At 32.6% G+C, this 24,268-nt stretch overlaps 1 protein-coding gene across 1 annotated transcript in view; it reads right to left on the reverse strand.

Annotated features, from left to right (window-relative positions):
* Positions 1 to 24,268, reverse strand: part of LOC115887220 (G protein-coupled receptor kinase 1) — a 351,626-nt gene that overhangs the window by 58,325 nt on the left and 269,033 nt on the right. The window contains exons 3-4 of the mRNA XM_030906586.1: positions 18,501 to 18,602; positions 10,518 to 10,592 (exon numbers count right to left, since the gene is read on the reverse strand). Of these exons, the coding sequence (XP_030762446.1) occupies positions 10,518 to 10,592; positions 18,501 to 18,602 (177 nt within the window). The remainder of the gene's footprint in view (positions 1 to 10,517; positions 10,593 to 18,500; positions 18,603 to 24,268) is intronic.

Below are 24,268 nucleotides of genomic sequence, written 5' to 3' on the forward strand. Positions count from 1 at the left end.
AAAACAAGATTTGATATGTTAGTATATGACAAATGTAAATGCGGATTGATTGACGTATTCAGTTGTTTTCGGTCACTTCCTGTTTCACCGGAAATAACTACAAAAATGACACTCTCGGTATATTTTTACTTTGTTAGAAAATGACACTCTGAATCATAGATAAAAGACTTATACTATTAAATAGATAGGCAACTTATAATACATTTCAATCTTATTATACAAGGGCGCCTCTGGTAGATGGAGGAAGAAATACTAATGGAAGAGAGGGGTGCGGGGAAGGGGGTTGTTTTAGTTAATTTAAAATAAATTTAGACATACATGTAAGAACACTTTGTGTGCTTTTAATTAGGTCGAAGATATTATAAACGATAAATCAACTTAATTAAAAGCATACAAAGTGTTCTTATATGTCGGATATTCATTAAAAAATATATTAAAAAGACTAGAAATAGTATATATTAAGTTGTTACAGTTATAATTTAATCTTTGGCGGTTTTCAGCAAATAGCAGGCAGTTTTACATAATTTTCCTCCCTTTGAAGTGAATTGGAAACGGCTATATAATTTTGGTGTAGGCAAGATTCCCAGTTTGTTTCCGTTTGAGACCTGAAATAATAAAACAAATTAAATTAGATGTAATCATCTGCTGATCATGCTAATATAACACAACGCGCGTCCTTAATTCCTTACATGCACCGTAATAAAATTAAATAACTGCTCAGCAGGTGGCATTTATTAGCAGTACTAATTTAAAAAATCTATAACTGTAAGTAGATATGTTTAGTTTACTTACCATTGTATCCTTCGGAAACCAGGTGTACAACAATTAAACTCCATGATAAAAAATAATTAAGAGTCTATACAAAACACAAATTGTCCCACCATTTTTAAAAAACATTGTCTAAAACAGAATACTGGCAAAAAACTCTGAAGGAATTTAATTTTACAATAATTCGACAAATCAAAACGAAATCAAACCGTAAAATCACAACAAAAGCGTCTCTGAGTGACAGTTAAAAATCAAATTTTATTATTGTCAGATATTGACATTTGCATTGTTAATATTGACAGTTTTAATATTTTGCGCCTCTGCATCTTGGAGGAAAAACTATTTTTAATGAACCGTCATTTCCATTTAAGTCTCTCATTTAAGATGCGCCTCTGCATCTTGGAGGAAAAACTATTTTTAATGAACCGTCACACAGTGCTTCGTCCCATGGACAAAAATCGAAAAATAAGTTAAAATTTACTAATATCTGGATATGTAATTTTATACTTATAGCAATGTTCAACCATCCTGTATATTATTTTTCATAAACAGCGTTTTTTGTTAGCAAATATTTTCACTAAAAATAAATTTTGCGACCATTATCTTATCAGTGAAAATAATAACATTCATAGTAGTTCTGTATTATTATGGAGTTAAACGGTACGTACTTAATTGAAAGCCACTATGGATATTGTTAAACAAGGTATGTACTTTAAATTTATTTCTAAACAAGTTCGTGATTGTTTAGTTTTTATTTATTTTTTAAGATGATTCTTAAATGGGTATAAAAATTTTACGTTTTCAAACTTCAAATAGGCATATAAAAAAAACATATCAAAACATATCGTATTTATTGAATATTTTTGTTGTCATATTCATACACTTTTAATTTTTGTATAGTTCACCTGCGTCTGCTTGCGACGAACTTTATTTTATAATACTTTTCAGATGGAGTAAAATTGATAAGCAATGCCGATCTGGTTAATACTTGGCTTGATCATAAGGACAAAAACTCAAAATTATTTGTATTTCAAAAAATGTGTCCTTTATTAGATATTGATGAACCTTCCAGTCAAATGAGACACCACTTGTGCCTGAAAAAGTCCACTATGTTGGAGCGAAACGTTGCATAAAAAAAGTTTCCATCTTTCAATTTATTATAAAACTTCATACCCAAGAAAAGGAAAAAATAATATATGGATATGGTCTATTAAAGGGGTAACTATTAACATTCGAACCCCTCATACCAACAAAAAGAACAGTAACAACGCGAAGAAGTAACATATTAGAAAATGATGTACAGAAATATCTTATATGTGAGGATACTTCATCTACCTGTGATTTGGATACTATAAATTTGGAAGATTCTGTCAGCAGTGATTCTTCTGAATGAGAGTAGTTACGATCTATGCATTTTGTTGTCCTAAAGTAAATTTATAGTATCTTAAGTTTTTTTTAATTAAATATAACATTAATGTTTCTTTTTCATTAAAGAAAAATATTTTTATCTTATATTAGGCTTATATTGTAGGAATCATGTTCTAATGTTATTTCAATTCTTTTTTATCACAAGGATTTATTTAATACTTACACCGTTTTCATACTATAAATTATTATTTGCTTAGATGGAACACAGCTCCAACATTTTTATTATTTATAAGATTTTTTTTTCATAAACGTGGGCCTAAGAACATCATCATTTAGTACAATGAGCGTACTCATCATTTGTGTCAAATAAACCTAGTTTGAATAAATTGCCTACAATGAAAGAGAAGTTTTGGATTTTTGTCCTCTAGAGCCATATGTTCGAAGCACTGTGCGTCATTTCCATTTAAGTTTCTCATCCATGCTCTGAATAGAATGACATATCATACGTCAACTTTTAAAATTCTCGCTTAAAAAAATTGTATTTTAAATTTCAATCTATAGTGTCGTGGCTGTGTTAAAAACATTAATTTATAAGGAGCCTTGGAAAAATAGATTTGATTCTCTAATTAATGTTTTTAGTGTCATGCCCTGGCCGGTTAAAAGAAGTCCAAATCGAATTTTTAATCATATCTCAAGTTTTTCAAATGGAACGAGGGTGGCTCATTAACTTAACATTAAAAATCAAAAGTTGTAGTCATTTCCGGTGAAACAGGAAGTGACCGAAAACAATTTTATTGAATACGTCAATCAATCCTAATTTATGTCATATACAAACATACCAAATCTCGATTTTTTATCTGAAAGTATAAAAAGTTATAGGGTTGAGCCACTTTTGAGAAGCACCCGGTATAATATTTCATTTTTCGTTTTTAATTATTTTTCTGCCATCTTTGTACAGCAATAGCAATATCTTCTATAATGGCTTACTTTAGACGAGGGCTTTTAGATCCTCGACCTTTTTTATTTCTCGAGGTACGAAAATTCTCGACCAGAATTTCTCAAGTTTCTCGAGAAATTTTAAAATTTTTAATAAAACACAATGTTGGTTTTAAATATTTATTAGCAATTATACTGATAAATCGTAAAGAATAGATCGAAGAGAGGCCGTAAAAGAATAGAGTGGATACAACAAAAGATCCAGGTAATAGATGTCATCCACAAAGTCAAATCCCTCAAATGGCAATGGCCAGGACACCTGGCAAGAAGAACAGACAACAGATGGATCACAAAAATTACAGCATGGTACCCACGGGGAATTAACAGACCTAGAAGAAGACTGAACCTGAGATGGGACCATGATATTAGGACATTAGCTGGGTTAACTTGGGCCCGCATAGCCAAAAATAGACAACAATGGGCCCAATTACAAAAAGAGTATCTAAATATGTGAGGGAGGGTATACCATAATTGGAAATGGTTGAATAAGCTGAAAATTATGATGTTCTCTGTTCTCCAACTTGCCATAATAACTAAACAGTTCTTATGTATAACAAGTGAACAGTGTTTCATTTAAAGTTAAAGCCTTTTACTCCTAAAGTAATTTGGCGATTTTAGAATATTGTATATAATAATTAACGACATAATTGACTGAAAACAAATAATCAAATACTATAATAACATAGCGAATATCCAAAATTCAGTTATGGCATTAACAATATTGACAATCTGTTCCAGTATTATTTTGATAGTATTAAATTACTATTTTAATGAATATTTAATGATAAACAAATTAAATATGCAAACAACAACACATAATTCGCTTTTCACTCAAAATATAGTATTCGTACGTTAATAGTTCGTAAGAAGAAACGGCGAATGCAGATTCTGTGGGGAAGATGGGGAAACACCAGTACACCTCATCTCTGAGTGCGTCGAGACGACAACCATTCGTGCCATGAATTTTGGTACGACTGATATTGGAGATGGAGAACTACCCTCTATAAAACCGTCCCAGATACTGGCTTTTGTCAAAGCCCTGGGACTGTATGATGAGTTATGACTCAAGAAAGGGGGACACAATGGATCTGTAAGGTCGCAGTGATTAACCCCCCTCCCACTCATTCTAAATTCTAAATTCTAATTCGTACGTTGAAAAGGATTTTAAATAATGATATCAACCTTTTACATCACATTTTTTTTCAGCAAACTATTTTTCGTATTGTGGGAAAAGTAAAACTTTTGTTGTCTCCTGTATAAAAAAATGTCTCCTAAATAAGAAATACTATAAGAGTATCTATATATAACTTTTTTATATTTATTTTTACAAGTATAATATTTGTTTTAAGAGAAGAGTCTTATCTTCAAAATTAAAAAAGTTATAGCATGTTAAAAGTGGGATGAAATAAAATGCTAACATTATAATTTTACGTTCCAGAAATATCATGTTATATAGGTTACAGTAAAAGCCAGAAATTAATGAATGTAAACAATTACTAGTAAAACCTCAGATTCGCTGATTTTAAAACGAAATTTTACTGTTCTATTTCAAAATGCCTGAGCTGAGGCCATAAAATATCATATATGTTTTATGGGTAGAGTAACCATGATTAGTTATAACTTCACGACATCGCTTTGGCATGGAGTCCAATAGTTTTCTTATGGTACCTGGTTCAATGGAATTCCAGGCCTCTTTCAAAATTCTTATCAAATCTTTCTTATTGCTAATGTGACTTCGTCTTACCCGGCGGTCTAGTTCCTCCCACAGGTTTTTGATAGGGTTAAGGTCTGGACTTTGGGCAGGAAAGTCCATAACCCTAATTTGTTCAGACAAAGACCATTCTTGTAAGACCTTCGATTTATGTTTCGGAACATTATCTTGCTGAAATATCCAGGTTAAAGGCAAATTATCATCAGCAAACGCTTTCATCACTTTCCTTAAGATGTCCAAATACATAAATCGATCCATTGTTCCTTCTATTACATGCAGTGGTCCGAAGCCATAGCCCGAGAAGCATCCCCACACCATGCAATCCACCACCATGCTTTACAGTGGCCTTGGTATACTTTGAATCAAATCTTTTCCCTTCTGGGTGATGTATCCATGATATGCCATCGGATCCAAATATATTGAATTTGCTTTCATCTGTAAACAGGACCTTTTCCCAGGCATTCGTCGACCAATGCAAATATTTTTTTTGTAAAAGTAAGTCGGGCCTTCTGGTTCTTCTTACTGATGAGTGTTTTTTTGGCCACTCTTCTGCTAAATAATCCTGCTTCTTTGGATGATCTTAAAGTTTATATTGACACCAGGTAAGTTCACTCAAAATTTGATTTACCGATTTATGCGGATTAGTTAAGGGGATTTTTTTAATTATAATTTCAATTTTTATCGTTGTTTTCCTTGGTCGACCACTTTTTTTAATAGTCTTTAAGGAATTGCGAGTTTCGAAGTTGGAAATCGTTTTGCTAATGACAGACTTATGCAAATTAAACATTGTGTTTATGTCCATTTGCCGTACACCATCATTCTGATGTGCGTTGATTATTTTTTCGCGAAGATCCTCGGCTCTGTATATTCTGCGTATATTTAGTAAAAATGTAAATCAGAATATCAAAAGTTTTCTTCTTCTTCTTTTACTTATTTGAGATCTTCTTTTGTTTGTTTCCTCTCGGATTTCTATGCCATATGTCATTATTGGTCTGATGCAGGTCTTATAAATTTTAATTTTGCTGTCTGTTCGCATGAAGGGGTTTGTCCACACTATTTGACTCAGACATCCTGACATGGACGTTGCTCTGTTTATGTTGCTTTGGCTTCCCAGATCTTTCTCTGGATCACGATAGTGCGACAGATCTATTCCTAGGTATCTGAACTGTGATACTTGCTCAATAATTTTGTTTTCTACTACCAGTTTGCATCTTACCGGCTCTTTAGAGAAAGTTAAGCATTTAGTTTTTTCTCATATTTAAGTTCTGGATTCTTGGTTATTTAAGTTCTCTCATCATATTTAATTCTCGGCTTCCTCGATAGAATTTATGAAGCTGTCTCTGCGTATCGTCCTCTATCTCTGCGATAATGGCATCATCAGCGTAACACACCATGCTAACTCTGTTGTGTCCCATTCGATAACCGATATTCATCGACGTAACCTTTTCTATGATGATGTCCATTAAAAGATTGAATAAGAAGGGTCTAAGGCTGTCTCCTTGTCTAATGCCTCCTGGTGTTGGTATGTCTCGTGTTAGATTATTACCTGCTTTCACTTGAGTTGTGTTATCGATATTTAGCTTTCTGATAATTTTCACAATATTATCAGGCACTTTTTTCTCTTTTAATACCCAAGTAGCATAGAAGGGAGAAAAAAACATTGACCACGGAAAATTAACCACTATTTGGTTGAATTTTACTTATACTTAACTTAATAAATTTCTTGTAGGGAATAAAGTGCGAGAAATCTAAAAATGAGGTCGTAAATTAGTTAATATTAACCTAAAATTATGCCTCTGAAACGTAGCAACGTTGGAGTTAGCTGGCATTGTTAAAATCTAGTTACTGATAACCTATTGAGGGCATTAAGACTACAGGGACTTAAGTAGGTCAAATGTTACTTTATTATAACCTCAAATTTGTCTCGGGGGTCGAAGGCATTGTTTGGTTTTCAAGTTAGGTTAAAATTTAGTTGTTAATAACTTTAAATTAGACCTTATTTGGAGGAGTTCAAATTAGGTTGAAAATTTAATTTATTTCGACCTCATAAGTCGCTATTATGGTTCAAAGGTAAAAGTAACTTGGACGAAAGTCAGACATACGGAAGGTTAAAAATTACCTTTTTCAATTTCTTCGGGGTAATTTCCGTTTAAAAAAATTTTCGAGGGATTATTACGTCATAGCACATTACCTTGTTCCCACTGGTTGGGAACGAAAGAATATTCAATGCGTTTCTTTTTTATTACCGCCACAATCTTAAACGTGTGCATTATGTGCAATAAAAACAAAAAGTCCTCTGTAATAACACTGACAATCCCAAAACACAAAACTTTTAAAAATAATAAGCAAAGAAAACTAATTTGGTTTTCTAGTTAGTTAGTGTTCTAGTTTAGGCCAGTTCGGTAATTGCATCGGCCAGCAAAAGGATAAAAATTTGACATGTCATGTGACTCTGAATAAATATTCTCGATTTTAGGACACGATTACTGTGAAAAGTTAATCGGATTGCTCGAAGATGTAATTACCGAACTTAGCATAAAATATCATTGTCAACTGTCACTCAAAGAAAATAAAAGTTTTCTGTTTTACCGGCGATACTCCAACAATGTAGTCAAGACTTCGAGAAATGAGCTGCGACCTAATCTAGCCCATTTTTTAACTTGCACCTCGAAGGAAAAATACCTTAAACAAGAAATCTTGACCTTTGAGGTTAGTAATTTAAAGAAATCTTAACCTCATACAAAGAAAGCGGACTTTAAGGTTTTAAAATTATGGAAAACCTAACTTCATAGACGAATAGTTAAAAACACCATTAGCGGCCATTTTCTTATGCAATTTGTTGTAAAAAAAATATTTGTTTGTGATATTGTTCTAAACTATTGAGAAAAATAAACAGACGTTTATGAATAATACTACCTAGCACAAGTTAAATTAACTAATTAAGAACTTTAAAAGTGTACCAAGTAAGTCAGCTGAAAAAAGTTAGGTTAGAACCTTGAAAATAGCGATTTATTCTAAAATTAATTGTTGAAAATACATAAAATTTTAATGGCGCATAATTTTTTAGGGCCTATCATATTTACATTTCACAGAAAAATTTTCTCCGGCGACATAATTATCTTGGGAATCCAGTAATCCACTTCTTACCAATAACTTATTTACATTTACTAGGTGCATATAATAATATGTAGGTAGTAATGTTTAAACGGCCATGCCAGTTTTACACTTTTTTGTCTTCCTGGTTCATTATTGGGAAATTCATTTACATACACATATTAAAAAGAAAAATACTTTACCATATTTTTCCTCTTTCTTTCCCATGGACTATTTTTAGTAAAATTCACCTCTATTTTACCATGTAAAATTTACATTTATGGTTATTTTTGACTTCATAGCCCATATTTCATACAAGACATTATAACCTGTTAACCTGTTTTTAACTTCCAAATTACTTTAGTTTTATTCCCCACTTTGGGATTTTTAACGTCAATTCTTGGAAATTTAGACCAATTTCCAGTTGGTCACTAATAGTCCAGGTGGTTAATTTAACGTAATTTTAACTTCAAATGTTTGTTGGGTATGTTTATAATGTCAGATAGGCGTACTTTATCAAATGCTTTAGTTAAGTTCAACTCAAAAGTTTTCACCTTAAGCAAATAACTAGCGATGGGAACTATCGAACGAATTAGATTATCGAATGGTTACTGAATGAATGATTTCAACTATCGAATGGTTTTATTCGAATAAAATCATTCATTCATTTGTATACTAAAGCATAAGTGACAACCTCGCCGTGCGACTAAATGGTTATCGTTGAGCCACGAGCCACGACTATCGAATGTTTTTGATAAATGAAATTTAAGTAGTATTCGTTTGATTTTTGTGTGCGTCAGTGCATTATTAGTTCTTCCAAATTTTTATAACTTCGCCTTGTAAATACTATGCTATTTTTGCGTTTATTAAAATATTTAAAATACTAAAATAGTAGGTTTTTTTTAATTGACGATTGTGTGCGAAGTGGTCAAAATTTTTCCGAAAATTTGTGTGATATTCCGTAGCCCGATCTTTCAATTATTTAATTTTATATGGTATATTATGGTTAGGTTAGATTGCATTTTTTTAATGGGAAATTTTGAGAAGTAACAATTTTTAAGAGAGATGAGATGAACTTAATAATCATATTTAAGTAATGTGGTTAAGTAAATGGGGTTATTGAACTCAAATTTTGGGGTGAGAAAATTAAAATGAAAGTTTTACACGTGCCAATTTCAAAAAAAAGTTAACAATGTTTGTGTTTTGTTTATGCTAATTCTCTTACATGTAGTTTTTTGCGAAGAAATATTTCATTTATTTTTTAAAGTAAATGCCAGTAAAAGTAAATATTATTTTTAAATAGTAATATAAAATAATAAAAAGTAATATAAATAATTTTGATTTCTAATTTTTTATTTATATTTTCCTTCCATTACACGGCATTAGTAAATTAATAAATGTTTATATTTCATGATTTTAAAATTTGTTGTTAATATAACAAATTAGTTCTGCAACTATTATTATTTAATAAACCAACGTTGCCATTTAGAGACTATATTATTTTTAGATAGGATAATAATAAATAATATAAATACTTTTGACTTCTATTTGTTGTTTATATTTTGCTACTACTTAAAAAAAAATGTTTATATTATTAAATGATTTTAAATTTTGTTGTTAATAGGTATAACAAATTATTACTGTTATTATTTATTAAACCAGTCTTTGCTTAAAAACATTAAAAATAATTTTTCTACATCCAAAATAAAAAGTATTATTGTAGTGTAATAACAGAATATTAATAAAAAAAATGCAAAACATTAGACATACTATCCCTAACTAACTAATGCTAAAGAATAATATTCTTTGCTAATACCAACTAATACGAATATATGGCAACAGCGCCCTTCATAATGTATTTTATGTGTAAATACTAGCACCTCAATAAAAAAAATAATGTGTCCTTATCTTTATTTGACTCCGCAAAAAATCAAAGATGCCGGCTTCTTTCATAGCATTGCCACCGACCGCTGTCGGGTTTCTAGGAAAGAAACCTACGTCGCCGGACGACAACTAAAATCCAGTTTATATTTCATTAAAATCGATACTGACGAATAAATGAATTTGATAAATGAATGAATTTTATAAATGAATGGTTTTTGCTGCCGAATTACTAGAATACAATATTTCAAGGCAGATGACGCATCTATTCGATAATTTTTATTCGAATAGTTTTCGACGAATGTTTTCTTACTAGCTATCGAATTATTCGATTGAATTGCAACTATCGAATGTTTCGATAGTATTCATTCGATAGTTCCCACTACTACAAATTACTAAGTATGGCCAATTTTTATGTTGGTTTTATTATTTTTATGTTTTTTCCCTTCAAAATAGTTCCATATTATAAATAAACACCTGATAAGATAAATTTGGAATGTGGCATTACTAAAAAAATGATGGTATTACTAAAAGGAAATATTATGTTTAATACAAACATTATTTTAAATATTGGAGGTTTTTGAAATCCGACGATTTCTCTACTTTTGTCTGATAGTGTACCTAGAGAAACGTATATTTAAAATTAAATTAAAGCGAAAGTCGCTTTTATATTAAATAAAAAATTAAATAATAAGCTTACTTCAAATAATGTGACTGGAACTTCTTGCCGCATAAGATGCTGCTGAACATGCTGAAGGCACTCTTCTGAATATTCCTGCAAAATTAAAATTAAGTTATGCGAAAACGTAAATTGGATTATAATGAAATTCATGCCGAATTATTTCGATTCTCTCCTTACGAATAGAGGTAGATTGTTTGCAGTATTGTAGTAATTCGTTAAAGAGGATTTTACATAATTTTTAGTAATAAATTTCTGCGTTCTTTCTTAATTATTTCAATTTTTCTAAATAATGCGCTGTTAATCTTACTTTATTATACTCGTGCTTTATCTAATATTAATCGACTCAAATTTTATTTTTGGTAATAATGTTTTGGGGTAGCTGGAATTTTTGTCATGAATTATACAGGGTGGTCCGAGTTGTATTCGAAAAACTTCGGCAGTAAATTTTGAAGACGAAAATAAGTAAAACAGTTAGTATTAACATATGTCGTCAAACGTTTCGTTTCGGAGATACAGGATGGACAGTTTCGTTTTTATTTTGCTTTTTGCCAAATAATTTCTGAACTATAATAGATATTTGGATGAAAATTGGTGTTTGAGCATTTTTTGACATAAAAAATTAGATTTCGATGTAAATATGACTCCTACTTGCAGGGGGCGCCGCGCCGCCACCTACATATTTTTTAACTGTTTTGAAGAGTAATAACTTTTCGTCCGTACCTGTATAAAATTATTGAGTGAAAAAAAAACATTTCTGTCATCGTTTATCGTCATCAGGGCGTAAAAATGGTCTTTCGTTAAAAATCGCTACGAGCAATTGTTTTCTCAAGATGTTTGGAATGGGAATAGTCAATACTGTTATTATTGACAAAAAATAAACACAGATTACTAGAGTTATTTAGCTTAAATGGTAAATTCGTAAACTTTTTATTTTTTGAGCTAATCATGATTTTTTCTAGGGAAAAAAATAAGATAAAACAGTTTCTGTTGAATCTTTGGCACAAAAACATTTCAAATGCATTATTTCAGACTAATAACTATCCAATCAAAATGTATAAATTTCTCAATTATGACATGTATTGACTATTTTGATTTCAAATATCTTGACAACCATTAATCGTAGCGATTTTTAGCAAAATTATCAAATGTATACTTTTTCATTGAGTAGTATAATACAGGAACAGACGAAAAATTATTAATCTTAGAAGTCAGACTGGTATCGAAATCGAATTACTCGTGTTAAAAAACACCCAGATACCAATTTTTATCCAAATATATCGAAGTTAGTTCAGAAGTTATTTAGAAAAAAAAACGCAATAAAGTTACTTAAATTTCTACTATATAGGAAAAATATATCTATATAGAAAAAATCCTCCCAGAATCGCAAACGGGTTTTCGCACCAACCGCGGTATCGTTGATTCCATATTCTCCATCCGCCAATTACAGGAAAAAGTAAAAGAGCAGCAGTCTAAACTTTATGTTGCATTCATCGATCTAACAAAAGCCTCCGACTCTGTGAACAGAGATGCACTTTGGGCAATTATGAAAAAGTTCGGAGTACCCAACAAATGTCTTACAGTGTGTAAAAGCCATCATAACAACAACAAATCAAGAGTGTCATATCATGGATCACTGAGCCAACAAACACCTTCCGAACAAACACAGGCGTTAGGCAGGGATGTGTCTTAGCGCCTCGTCTATTCAATATATTCATGGCAGCGCTCTCCATTATAGTGGACAGCAAACTGCAGGAGAGAGGTTTGAGCATTAGATACAGATACGACGGCGGTCTGTTCAACATAAAAAGACTTGGGGCAAAAACACGTACAAAATTCATCACAGACTTCAATACGCTGATGACTGTGCTCTAGTTACAAATCAGTTACAGCAATTGCAAGAAATATTGAACACATATACATGGGCATACGAGGCATTGGGACTTAAGCGAAGATCGATAAAACTAAAATCATGTGCACTCCGCCGGAAGATCACAATAATGCTATAAAAATCGGAGAAGAACTATTAGAATATGTAGCGGAATTCAATTACCTCGGCAGTCTAATTTCGGAAAAAGCCAATATCGACTCTGAAATTCATTCAGGATTAGCAGCGCCTCAAGAGCATTCTGGAAATTAAAAGACAGCGTTTTCTACAATCATGACTTGAGCACAAAAACGAAACTTGCAGTGTATCGAGCAATAATAATTCCCACCATATTATATGGAAGCGAAACGTGGGTGCCGTACCGTCGACACATAAACGCATTAAACAAGTTGCAACAGAGACATCTTAGACAACTCTTAAGAATCAAATGGTTCCATCATGTCTCAAACGTATCGGCCCTTGAAAAAGCTAACTGCGAGAATATTGAAGTCATGATTACAAAGTCCCGCTTAAGGTGGGCTGGTCGTTTAGGCCGTAGGTAAAGTTCAGTCTATTATTAACTGGAAACAAAATGCTAATTTGTATTAAACAGGAACTATATAAAAGCATGGCATGTGTACAGAATAAAAAATATGCAGATTATAAACACTTCATATAGTAGAAAAGCTAAATGAGATTGATTCATAAGCAAATAGGGAAGCAGTTGTTAAAATATTAATAAGTGAAGTTCTTTTAGGCAAAAAAAACTAAAGAAAATCATGGATCAGGATGCAATCCTTTTTTCTCTCTCTATTTGTCTTGTCTTTGAGAATATTTTATTTATTTTTTTATATTTTGCGGAGACGTGGTGAAGTCCCCAAATCACATCGAAGCGTTTTAAACGTTAAAAACTCTCCATAGACTATTTAAGATCTCGTATATCGATCATATTTCAAACGAAGAAGTCCTGCGGAAAGCTGGTGTCGACAGACAACTGCTAATATAGTATAAAGACCAGGAAAATGTCATATTTGGTGCACATTTTGAGAGGAACTCGCTAAGCCATTCCGAAACTGGTCCTACAGGGCAAAATTGAGATTCGAAGAGGGCCAGGAAGAAAACATTTTCTGTTCATTTTTGATCACCTTTGATGTTTGATCATCTTGCCATGTTTGGCTCCGGAACATCAAGAATTGGAGCGGTATACCGGACGCGGTCGCCATATTCCGTGGGGCAGAAGACAATACCCTTACAATCAGTTGAAGAAAATGTACAGGGTGGGTCAAATTCAACGCTTTTAAATGGAAACACCCTTTTCTATAGGAGACAGACGAAAACTAATATCGGTGTCTGGAGCTCAATTTTCATCAAAAACATGATGGTGAAAACCGCACATCAATATCTGTTACCGTTAGAATGGTCATTGACGGAAACAGTACTGGGAGAATTTTCAGGTCAGGGGCTTGGAACACCCTCAAAAAGAAAATTCCACTTCTCCAACTCCCAGTGGATGACATACCAAGAATTTACAACTTTGAGAAACACCTCACTGTAGTATTGAGTAATAAAAAGGATTGGAAGAAAGAAACGCTTACTCAGCATATAAAAGACCATACCATCACGTGGTATACTGATGCTTCCCAAACCAAAGCAGGGACAGGGATAGGAGTATTTGGGCCGAAAACTGAATACTCCGAACCAATGGGCACCTACCCCAGTATCCTTTAGGCAGAAATTTGCGCTATCGAAAGATGCGTACAATTTATCTTGGATAGGAACTATCGAAAACAGGAAATTGCCATCCTATCCGATAGTCAAGCAGCACTTAACGCGATCAACTCAGTAACCATCAATTCGAAGTTGGTCAAAGAATGCCTAGAGAAGCTCAACAAATTAGGGCAAAGAAAATAAAGTCCTCCTACTCTGGGTGCCTGCTCACCAAGGGATAGAAGGCAATGAAAAGCAAATGATCTAGCTAGGAAAGGAGCGAACACTCCACTAACTGGACCAGAACCGTTCTGTTTTCCAAACGGGAACCAACTGAAAGCGGAACTGAAGAATCTGGAAGACTCCATCCGTAACTTGGAATGGGTGTCCTCCAACGGTCTAAGACACTCGAAAAAGTTCCTTAGAACTTATGACCGAGAAAAATCAAAGGTTTTCCTTGATTTAAGTAAAAACAATCTTCGGATTGTCACGGGGTTTCTAACAGGACACTGTCTCCTCAACGAACACCTCAGTAGGCTGAAACTGAGAAACAACGGCGAATGCAGATTTTGTGGGGAAAATGGGGAAACACCAGAACACCTTATCACTGAGTGCGCCGAGACGACGACCATTCGTGCCATGAACCTTGGCACGTCTGATGTCGAGGATGGAGAGCTGGCCTCTGTGGAGCCGTCTCAGATACTGGCTTTTCTTAAAGCCCTGAGACTGTATGATGAGTTATAACTCGTTATAACTCAAGAAAGGGGAACACACAATAGATCTATAAGGTCGCGGTGATTAACTCCCCTTCTAAACATTCTACAATCTACATTCTACATCTGTTACCGTTTCGGAGTTACGGGCTGTTTTTCAAAAATGTGCATTTTAACAAATCGCTGTAACTTTTTTGCTATGGAAAATTTTGTATTTCTATGAAAACATTTCCAAAGCACCTTTTTAAGTAGAATTTAATGGTTTAAGTATAATTTTTTTTAAATTAATAATTTAAGAGTTATCAACAGAATAATTGATTTTTTATTTGGGACACCCTCTATTTTTAATAAACTGTAAAGAATTTAAAATTACCTTTCCAAAAATATAGCACACTTGATATTTTGTTATAATCCCCTTCGAAATATAGAATTTTTAAAAGTTCGCCACTTTTAACTAGTAGCGTTGATTGAAGGAAATAAGTAACACAGTTCTTTCAATCAACGCTAGTAGGCTTTGGACCCCATATTGATGATATGCCCTTAATGGAACTCGAAAACATATTTTTCCAGCGAGACGACGCACAGTAGTTCCCTCCCTTATAAAAATTTGGCCAAAACTCAATATATCGAAAAAAATTATTTTGATCATATATGATCAAATATTTTATAATATATATTTAAAAACATGAAAGGTTTGTTATAAAAATATATTTTGGAAATTCATGCACTTTAGAGCACTTATGTGATAACATTTTATATGCAATAGTCTAAAAAAGCATATATAACTGTTTTTGTATCGACAATGAATAAATTACTCACTTAGTGTTTTCAAAATAATATTAAATAGTGTATTTTATAATTAGACCATACTGCACGTATACTTTCCTCATATAATATCAGTTTTTGACAGATAAAATGAAAAAAAATAGTACTAACCATTTGAAAATATCAAAATTATATTGTACCTGTGAAATATATTTATATACATAACTAAATCAAGGATATCGCAGCTGAACTAAGTGATTGTTTTTAACTTAAATGAAACTTCATAATGTCTATTTTGAGAACCATGTCAAATTAGCTGCTAATATCTGCTATTCAGCATAAATTGTCTTGTAAACAAACGTCTTATATAAATGTTGCATGGTTTATAAATGTGCATTTAAAAAATTGAAATAGAGCATTTTAAATATTTCATTGTTAGCCACGCCATAAAAATGACCGGTATAAGATAATGTGAGTTTTTTCTTCACAAATTTATTCTATTTTCTTTGGCGTTAAGAAAATATTGGTAAAGTACAGGGTATTAACATAGTATAGCATTAGATATTAACAAATATAAATTAACCTCAGATTTTAACCAATTTTCGGATATACCTACTATTATTAATGAAAATTTTAATAAATAAGAAATAGCATGGTAACACCGCATAGTTTTTCAAATAAAAATAGTGTCCTATATGCACAATTTTATGCTGAATCAAATTATGTACAGAAAAAGGGAGTTATGATTTAAAAAGCCCAGGATTTTATCATTACTTTGGGACACCCTTTATACAACAAAATATTTTTAGCATATACACCTTAATAAAACATGCAAATATTTATATAATACTTTTTTCATATTTTCGTCTACGCAACGACAATATTGAACTTTCTCACACTTATGGGACACCCTGTATCTTTATTAGCTTATCAACGATTTACCGCATATCTTCTAACCATTGTTCATTCTGTTTGTTGTTTTTTAATTTTTGCTAAATAACTTTATAAAGTAATACTTATTAATATTGGTAAATAAATTGCGCTTTTAAATTCTAATGAACCATCGTTACTTTACCTGTATAATTGAAAACGTCTAACGATAAAGAACTTTTTTTATATGTTTGGCAACTCCAAACGCCTAAATATTTATAGATTTACTAAAAAATATTAACTGATACATTAATTTTCCCCGATATAATAATATACAGGTTTTGGCCACGTACGTCCATAAGAGCGAACCAGTGTGCGACGCATCGCCTCTGAACGCTGAAGTTATCAGCAAATTTTTGCAGCCAATTTTAAGAATAATTGAATAGCTAACCAAGATCCCAGCCCTTACTTAGTGACCATGGATCCTATGAATAAATTTGCGGAAGAATAAAGGTTCCTTATTCTTCCGTATAATCTAGACAAGAATTAGAAATACTTAGGAGTTATAAGAGGGTATCTTTCACCCCCACTGAGTTAATGAATTCAGCGAGAAATGTTCAAAAACTCCCCCGTCTGTCCATAAACAGAAGACGGTCGATATGTCGAACACCTGTAGCAAAATCTCATGTCTTGGTTTGCTATTTATTTTTATTGTTATTAGATATATAGTTTAAATGTGTTGATGTTGGTTAAATATATTTTAAATTGTTATAAAATTCTGCATCTCTCATAGCAAATATTATTTTCGTTTTAATTGATGCTCACAGCCAGAATTTTTTTGCATTACAGCCGGTGCCGTTCAAAGCCTACTTATTTAAAGCGGGCGAATTTTTATATACTCAATATCTCGAAGAGGAATCGAGCAAAATATCAAGTGTGTTATATTTTTGGAAAGGCAATTTTAAAGTATTTTCAATAAATTAAAAATATACAGGGTGTCCCATATAAAAAATGAAATTTTCTGTTGATAATTCTTAAATTATTAATTTTTAAAAAATTAACTTAAACCATTAAATTCTACGTAAAAGGTTGCTTTGGAAATGTATTCATAAAAATACAAAATTTTCCATAGCAAAAAAGTTACAGCGATTTGTTTAAAATGCATATTTTTGAAAAACTCCGAAACGGTAACAAATATCACCATCATGTTTTTGACAAAAATTGAGCTCCAGACACCGATATTAGTTTTTGTCTATCTCCTATAGAAAAGGGTGTTTCCATTTAAAAGCGTCGAATTTGACCCACCCTGTACAAACTATCCCTAACGCGCAAGATTGCATATGGGACCGGAAGAAGAAGAATATTTTTTACATCGATTTTTACCATCATTTATCTAAAATATAAAATTCTCGTGTAACAGTTTTAGTTACCATACTCCTCCGAAACGGCTTTATAGATTTTGATAACATTTTATGAAATAGGTTGTTATCTATTTTTTATACCCCTCAGTGATAAGAGTGGTCCGCCCCAAATTTTGGGCAAATTTTTTTATTTTTATTTTCTTATGATGTGGTATTAAAAAATACCGTATGATCGAGAAAAAAACGGCGTCAGCGATGGCTATGAAATGAAGATCGCTGTCATTTATATGAAAATTTATATGGGAAACGTCATCGATCGTCATTTCCCAGCCAACTGGACGCCGTTTTTTTGTCGTTCATATGGTACATACAGTCCTAAATTTTCACCCTTCGACCATCAACATTTATTCTTATTGTATTTGTGTATCGACTTTTCTTCTAATCGCAGCACAATCCCTTTACCTTTTTTTGTTTAATGTGTATATTAATTTTTGAAAAGGAAAATAAACTATATGAGTTTGAATTTGAATTTGAAAATTTTTAAAAAGCAAACATTTTGCAGTTATGTTTTCTGCACAATTAAACTGATCTGTACGGTCCGCTTGTGTTAAAGAACTGAGCGTCTGTGGGTGTTCTCAGACATATATTTTTCATAAAAGATAGACGTATGAAAAAGAAAATACATTATCTTCAACAAAAACTGTCATAAATCAATACTTACATGAGTTCGGGCTAAGAGTTCCTTCATAATAAACTTATCGTAAATTTCTTTAGCCTTTTCTTTCCTCTCTTCGTGCGATTCTAGTTTTTCGTACTCCTTTATCTGCAACAAGAAAAAAACGACATTTAGGTACACAATGCTAAATGGTAGAAGAGCTGCAGGCCGTATAACAATTTAAATATTTGTAAGCGGCATATTTCCGATAATTTGTTTTTCGATAAAGCCAGTGTACATAACGACGTCCTGTTATTGAAAGTTCGTCTGTTTTTATTCAACGTTCGTTCGTACCCGATTGAAGCTTATTGAAATGCGAACTAACAAATAGTAAATTCAAATTAAAAACATTGTTGGCCCAGCGGCAATTTGTTTCATAGAAAAATATATTCCGGGCCTTTTCGACAAACTGTGCAAGTGAATACAAACGAATCGCTTGTATTTTTTGCGCGAAATAATTGATTAAAGTGTTTGCTTTTATATAAAAAATATGTGTATTTATTTTCATAGCTAAAATGATCTATGAACCAAAAGCTATATCCAATTTTATTCATCGTTTCAAGTGAATATTGCTCATATGCAATTTCGATCAAAAACTCATTTTTTTAATATTAATAACAGTAAAGGTAAATGATAGCAATATGCTGTTATTTTTAGACTTGTTCCAAATATAAAAACCCCCATTTTCAAATATCGAAAGAAAAAAGGAGATGCACAATCTTATGAGCGAATTAGTGACATAAACAGTATAGGTGGGCAAAGTTCGTTTCTACGGATCGTTCGTTCAATTGAATCGTGGCCAGCACGGATCCATAAAATTTAAACGAACGAGTTGTAAAAAAGAGTCGTGAGAATTAAATCTGATCAGAATGCCATCGTTCGTTTCTACGGATCGTTCGTTCAAAGAGTCGTAAGAAATGATTCATTGCTTACAAAACGGTTCGTTCAATTGAATCGTAGCCAGCACGGATCCATAATATTTAAACGGACGATCTGTAAGAAAGAGTCGTGAGAATTGAATCGGATCAGAATGCGATCGTCCTTTTCTACGGATCATTCGTTCAAAGAGTCGTAAGAATTGATTTATTGCTTACAAAACGGTTCGTTCAACTGAATCGTGGCCAGCACCGATCCATAAAATTGGAACGATGATCCGTAAAAAAGAGTCGTAAGAATTGAATCAGATCACAATGCGATCGTTCGTTTCTACGGCGCGGCGGTGATATGAGCATAGAGAGAGTCGGGCACCAATAATTAAACTTGAACAAAAGATCTAAACAAATGTCATGGGCATAAAATGCAAACGATAAGAAAGTTATTTACAAGAAAAAAAACTTATATATACTGTGCTTAGTACGGGAGTATTTGTAATGCATTTAATTTTCACGTTAATATTTTTGTTAAAATAATATTTACCAACTATAGTAAAATGTCGGACTGAAAGACGAAATAGTGTTTTTATGCAATTCCAAATAAATATTATTGGCCTCTGCTCAATATGACAAAAAAACGTCGTCAGCGATGGTTATGAAAAGAAAATTGCTGTCATTTTAAAATTATATGGGGAATGTTCATTTTTAAGTCAACTGGACGCCATTTTTTTTCGATTATACGGCATTATAAACTATTTATTATATGATTATTAAATCGGAATTAAAATATACTAAAATTATTAAATTGGTATTAAGAAGTCTTTAATAAATAGTATATATGAATTGGAATGATAATTTAATATTATTGGTAAAATAATCAATCCAATAATTACGCCAATGCCATAAAGTGTTGAAAAACAAATGAAAAAACTGTATATTTCTTGTTCTGGCCCCTTAAGTAATTGTCCAACCAAATTATCGCCGGTAGTGCCAGTTATGATTCTTGTTTATATGAAAGGTAAATTGTGCATGTTGTTCGTTCAAATGAACGAATCTTACGAGTCGATTCAATATGAGAAATTGAATTGTGTGATTCGATTCACTAAAAGAATCGTAATGCCAAATCACTAATAAATAGTGTCTAAGAAGATACTACTAAACTACTACTGCGATTACTCGCTGATGAGTATTTGACACGGATCAGAAGATAGTTACGCAAGACGTTTTCTGCCATGAGCTTTTCTGTGACTGAAAAGCCCAATACGTGATGTTAGAGCTCAAAAGCACTGACGACCAGGTCGCAGCGACTAGTCAACGGCTAGGCCATTAAATCAAATGATAAAAAATAAAACAAGCGGTCGCAGCGACCAAGTTGCGACCCGCCACAAATGTATAGAAATTATCTACAATCTAAGCTTTGTTAAGTTTCAAAAAGTTGGATTGTCGAAAAAATACTGTAAGTATAGAAAAATAGCGTCAAGGTAAGATATATGTATAGAGAAATATGAATTATAATAAGAATGTATATATCGAATCTGTTGGATGGATTGTTTTTAAATTTATTTATTACAATTAAACCATCCTAAAAAAGTAAGTTATTAAATAAAAGCATTATATGACAATAAATCAAGAATGTTTGTTTTTTCCTTTCCAAAGAATGATTTATTGAAGCACAAATAGCGTAAACAATACTTCGCCATAAAAAGTTCGAACTCTGAGAACAACAGGAATTAATTCTTGAGATATCAAAACAAGACCCTAAAACAAGCAATATTATTGAAATAAATGTGCAGACAAACAAGAGCTAGCGTTGCAAAAGTAAAAATAAATTTTTTGAATAAAAGGATATTAAAACAGTTTTTTTTGCATGGGATATTAGTGTTGATAAAGATGAATAATTACATATTATAAGATTTATAATTATTATAAATCACTTTTATAATTAGAAAATAAGTGCTTCTTGAATAGTGTTTCGTTTAAATTAAAGTATTGTAAGTTAGCATATATTTTTGCTGGTGTGGTTAATCTGGATGGAGACTACTTGGATTACGTGGATTTCGAACCGCAATCCTCAGCTATATAATGATCTACCATCTTAGCCAATGTCATTGACCGAAACATTACTGGCATTATTTTCAGGCCAGGGGCTTGGAACACCCTCAAAAAAAAATTCCACTTCTCCAACTCCTAGTGGATGACATACTAAGAATTTACAACTTTGAGAAGCACACACCTCACTGTATAGTATTGATTACTAAAAAGGACTGGAAGGAAGAAACGTTTGCTCGGCATGTACAAGACCATACCATAGGGATAGGAGTATTTGGGTCGAAAACTAAATACTCCGAATCAATAGGCACCTACCCCAGTATCCTTCAGGCAGAAATCTACGCTATCGAAAGATGCGTACAATTTATCTTAGATAGGAACTGTCGAAAACCATCAATTTCGAAGTTGGTCAAAGAATGCCTAGAGAAACTCAACAAAGTAGGCAAAGAAAATAAAGTCCTCCTACTCATCAAGGGATAGAAGGCAATGAAAAAGCAAATGATCTAGCTAGAAAAGGAGCAAATACCCCCACTAACTGGACCAGAACCGTTCTGTTTTCCAAGCGGGAACCAACTGAAAGCGAAACTGAAGAACCTGGAAGACTCCATCCGTAACCTGGAATGGGTGTCCACCAACGGTTTAAAACACTCGAGAAATTGCTCAGAACTTCTCAGACCTTACAACCGAGAAAAATCAAAGATTTTCCTTGATTTAAGTAAAAACAATCTTCGGATTGTCACGGGGTTTCTAACAGGACACTGTCTCCTAAACGAACACCTCAGTAGGCTGAAGCTGAGAAGCAACGGTGATGGAGAATGGGGAAACACCAGAACACCTTATCACTGAGTGCACCGATCTCAACTGGCCTGGAAGCAACCTCTAATTAGCATGATTTTACACTTTGGAACATCCTGAAACAATAACACAACGGAGGTCTTCAAGAGTCCACCGGTCCAAATACCAACATCGTCTCATGTCGTGGTGTCCCAACTTAGGTGACAACTGCGTCGAAACCGATATTTCGACGCAGCTTGACATTGATCAACACACAGGTTTTGGTTCACAAATATAAAAAAGTACCTCATACTTTATGAACTATCGCTTGTAAAATTTCATTAATTTAGACAGTGACTCACTGCCCAATCATCAAAATTCGAGGTTATTTCTAGAAGTTTCACAGACTTTCGAATTTCGAATTTTAGTTAGCTTTAAGCTTATTAAGGCATGAAAAAATAAAAAATTTCTTGCAGCGCAATTCTTCCGCTACAAAAAGTTGTGAAATCTCATACAAGACCAAGTCAGTTTATTTTAATTAGTTTCTACGGAAGCGAATATTAAACAATTTCGTTATTAAATGTGAGTATTAATATCAATATTACATGTTTCTCGAGGGATGGGTTGGGTGGGGTTGGTATTGCCAATGACCGCGAAGAAGACTGCCTAGGTCTGCCATATAATTATCGTCAACTGATGCCAATGACTGCCAGCGACTGCCAAGAAAATGTACATGTAATTCCAACAGTGAGACACCCCTCGATGTCTATATTTCTGTACTAATCATAATGACGTGGCAAATGCACGGTATGATATATTATAGTAATTAAAATATTTAAGTGCGTAAGATTTAATTAGTAATTGAAATGGTAGATAATTCTTTTATAATTATGGTGTCATGTAATTGTTAAGCCGTTATTACAGAAATAAAGATATCTCATGTTGATACTAACAATTTATAACAAAATTGTTCAATATGCGTTTCAATAGAAACTAAATAAAATTGGTTTTACATGAGATCTCACAATTTTTTTGTAGTGGAAGAATTGCGTTGCGAGACTTAAATAATAAATAAGAAATAAAATGTAAATGTGTAGTTTAGAAGCCTATATTAGAACGAGAGGCTGTTCAAAATCGCCCACTAGCAAACATCCTGTTGACATAAGCTGATCGTCTTAGCTTCCTTTCGGTCTCTAGAGGGATTTGTTGGAAAGGGAAGCCAGTTATTCGCAGAACTGCGCTATACTGCCGCCGTACTTCCATGTACATTTAAGATTACTAAGCTCTATACTTACGATGTAATCGGAAGTATCAGAATACATAATATAATATAACACAGTACAAGTATACCTAGTAAAAAACGTTAAATACCCCCGGCCAATGGTTATATTGCTATAAAAAAAAATAAGTAAAACTTCTTTACGCGCGATGGGAGTAAAAATTCAAGGGTGTGTCACACCACGACCTTGACACGACATGACCTTGCCCATGCCTTAACGCACGAGCTAGTGAAAAAAAGTGGTAAGGATCGCGTAAACACATCGCATAAAAACGTTACAATAAACTTGATACTGTACCTGGGTACCAATATCCTTTGGTTGTGTGCTAGGAAGTAAATTTTCATGCATATTTTCGTCGTTAGGTTTGTAGTTTCTGAATAACGGTCTAGGTAAAGCATTTAGCTGATTTGCTAGCTCAGAATTAGAGCTATTAGAGTTTTTCATTGCATTTTCATTGGAGGACATCGTCATCTTTATTTCAAACCAATAATTAATGAGAATATAATTTACAATGCAATGCCTAATAATAACATTATTGCAACAAATGCCTAATAATAACATTATTAGGCATTTGCATAAAAGTGTGTTTTTTGGGTGGTATTCCACAAAATTTGCAGGTTATTGAGGAAACAGAAAATGTTCAAATTACAGAAATAAATTGAAAATAACATTTATATTAAAACAGCAATATATGTCACTTTTTCAAACATGTCCATCAAATCCTCCAATTTAATAGCTGTTAGTAAAAAGTTTCACTCAAAATATGCGCACATGGTGCACATACAATTTTTTTACACTT

This window comes from Sitophilus oryzae, unplaced genomic scaffold (genome assembly GCF_002938485.1).
Source record: "Sitophilus oryzae breed Bouriz unplaced genomic scaffold, Soryzae_2.0 scaffold_556_pilon_pilon, whole genome shotgun sequence".
Classification (NCBI taxonomy): domain Eukaryota; kingdom Metazoa; phylum Arthropoda; class Insecta; order Coleoptera; family Curculionidae; genus Sitophilus; species Sitophilus oryzae.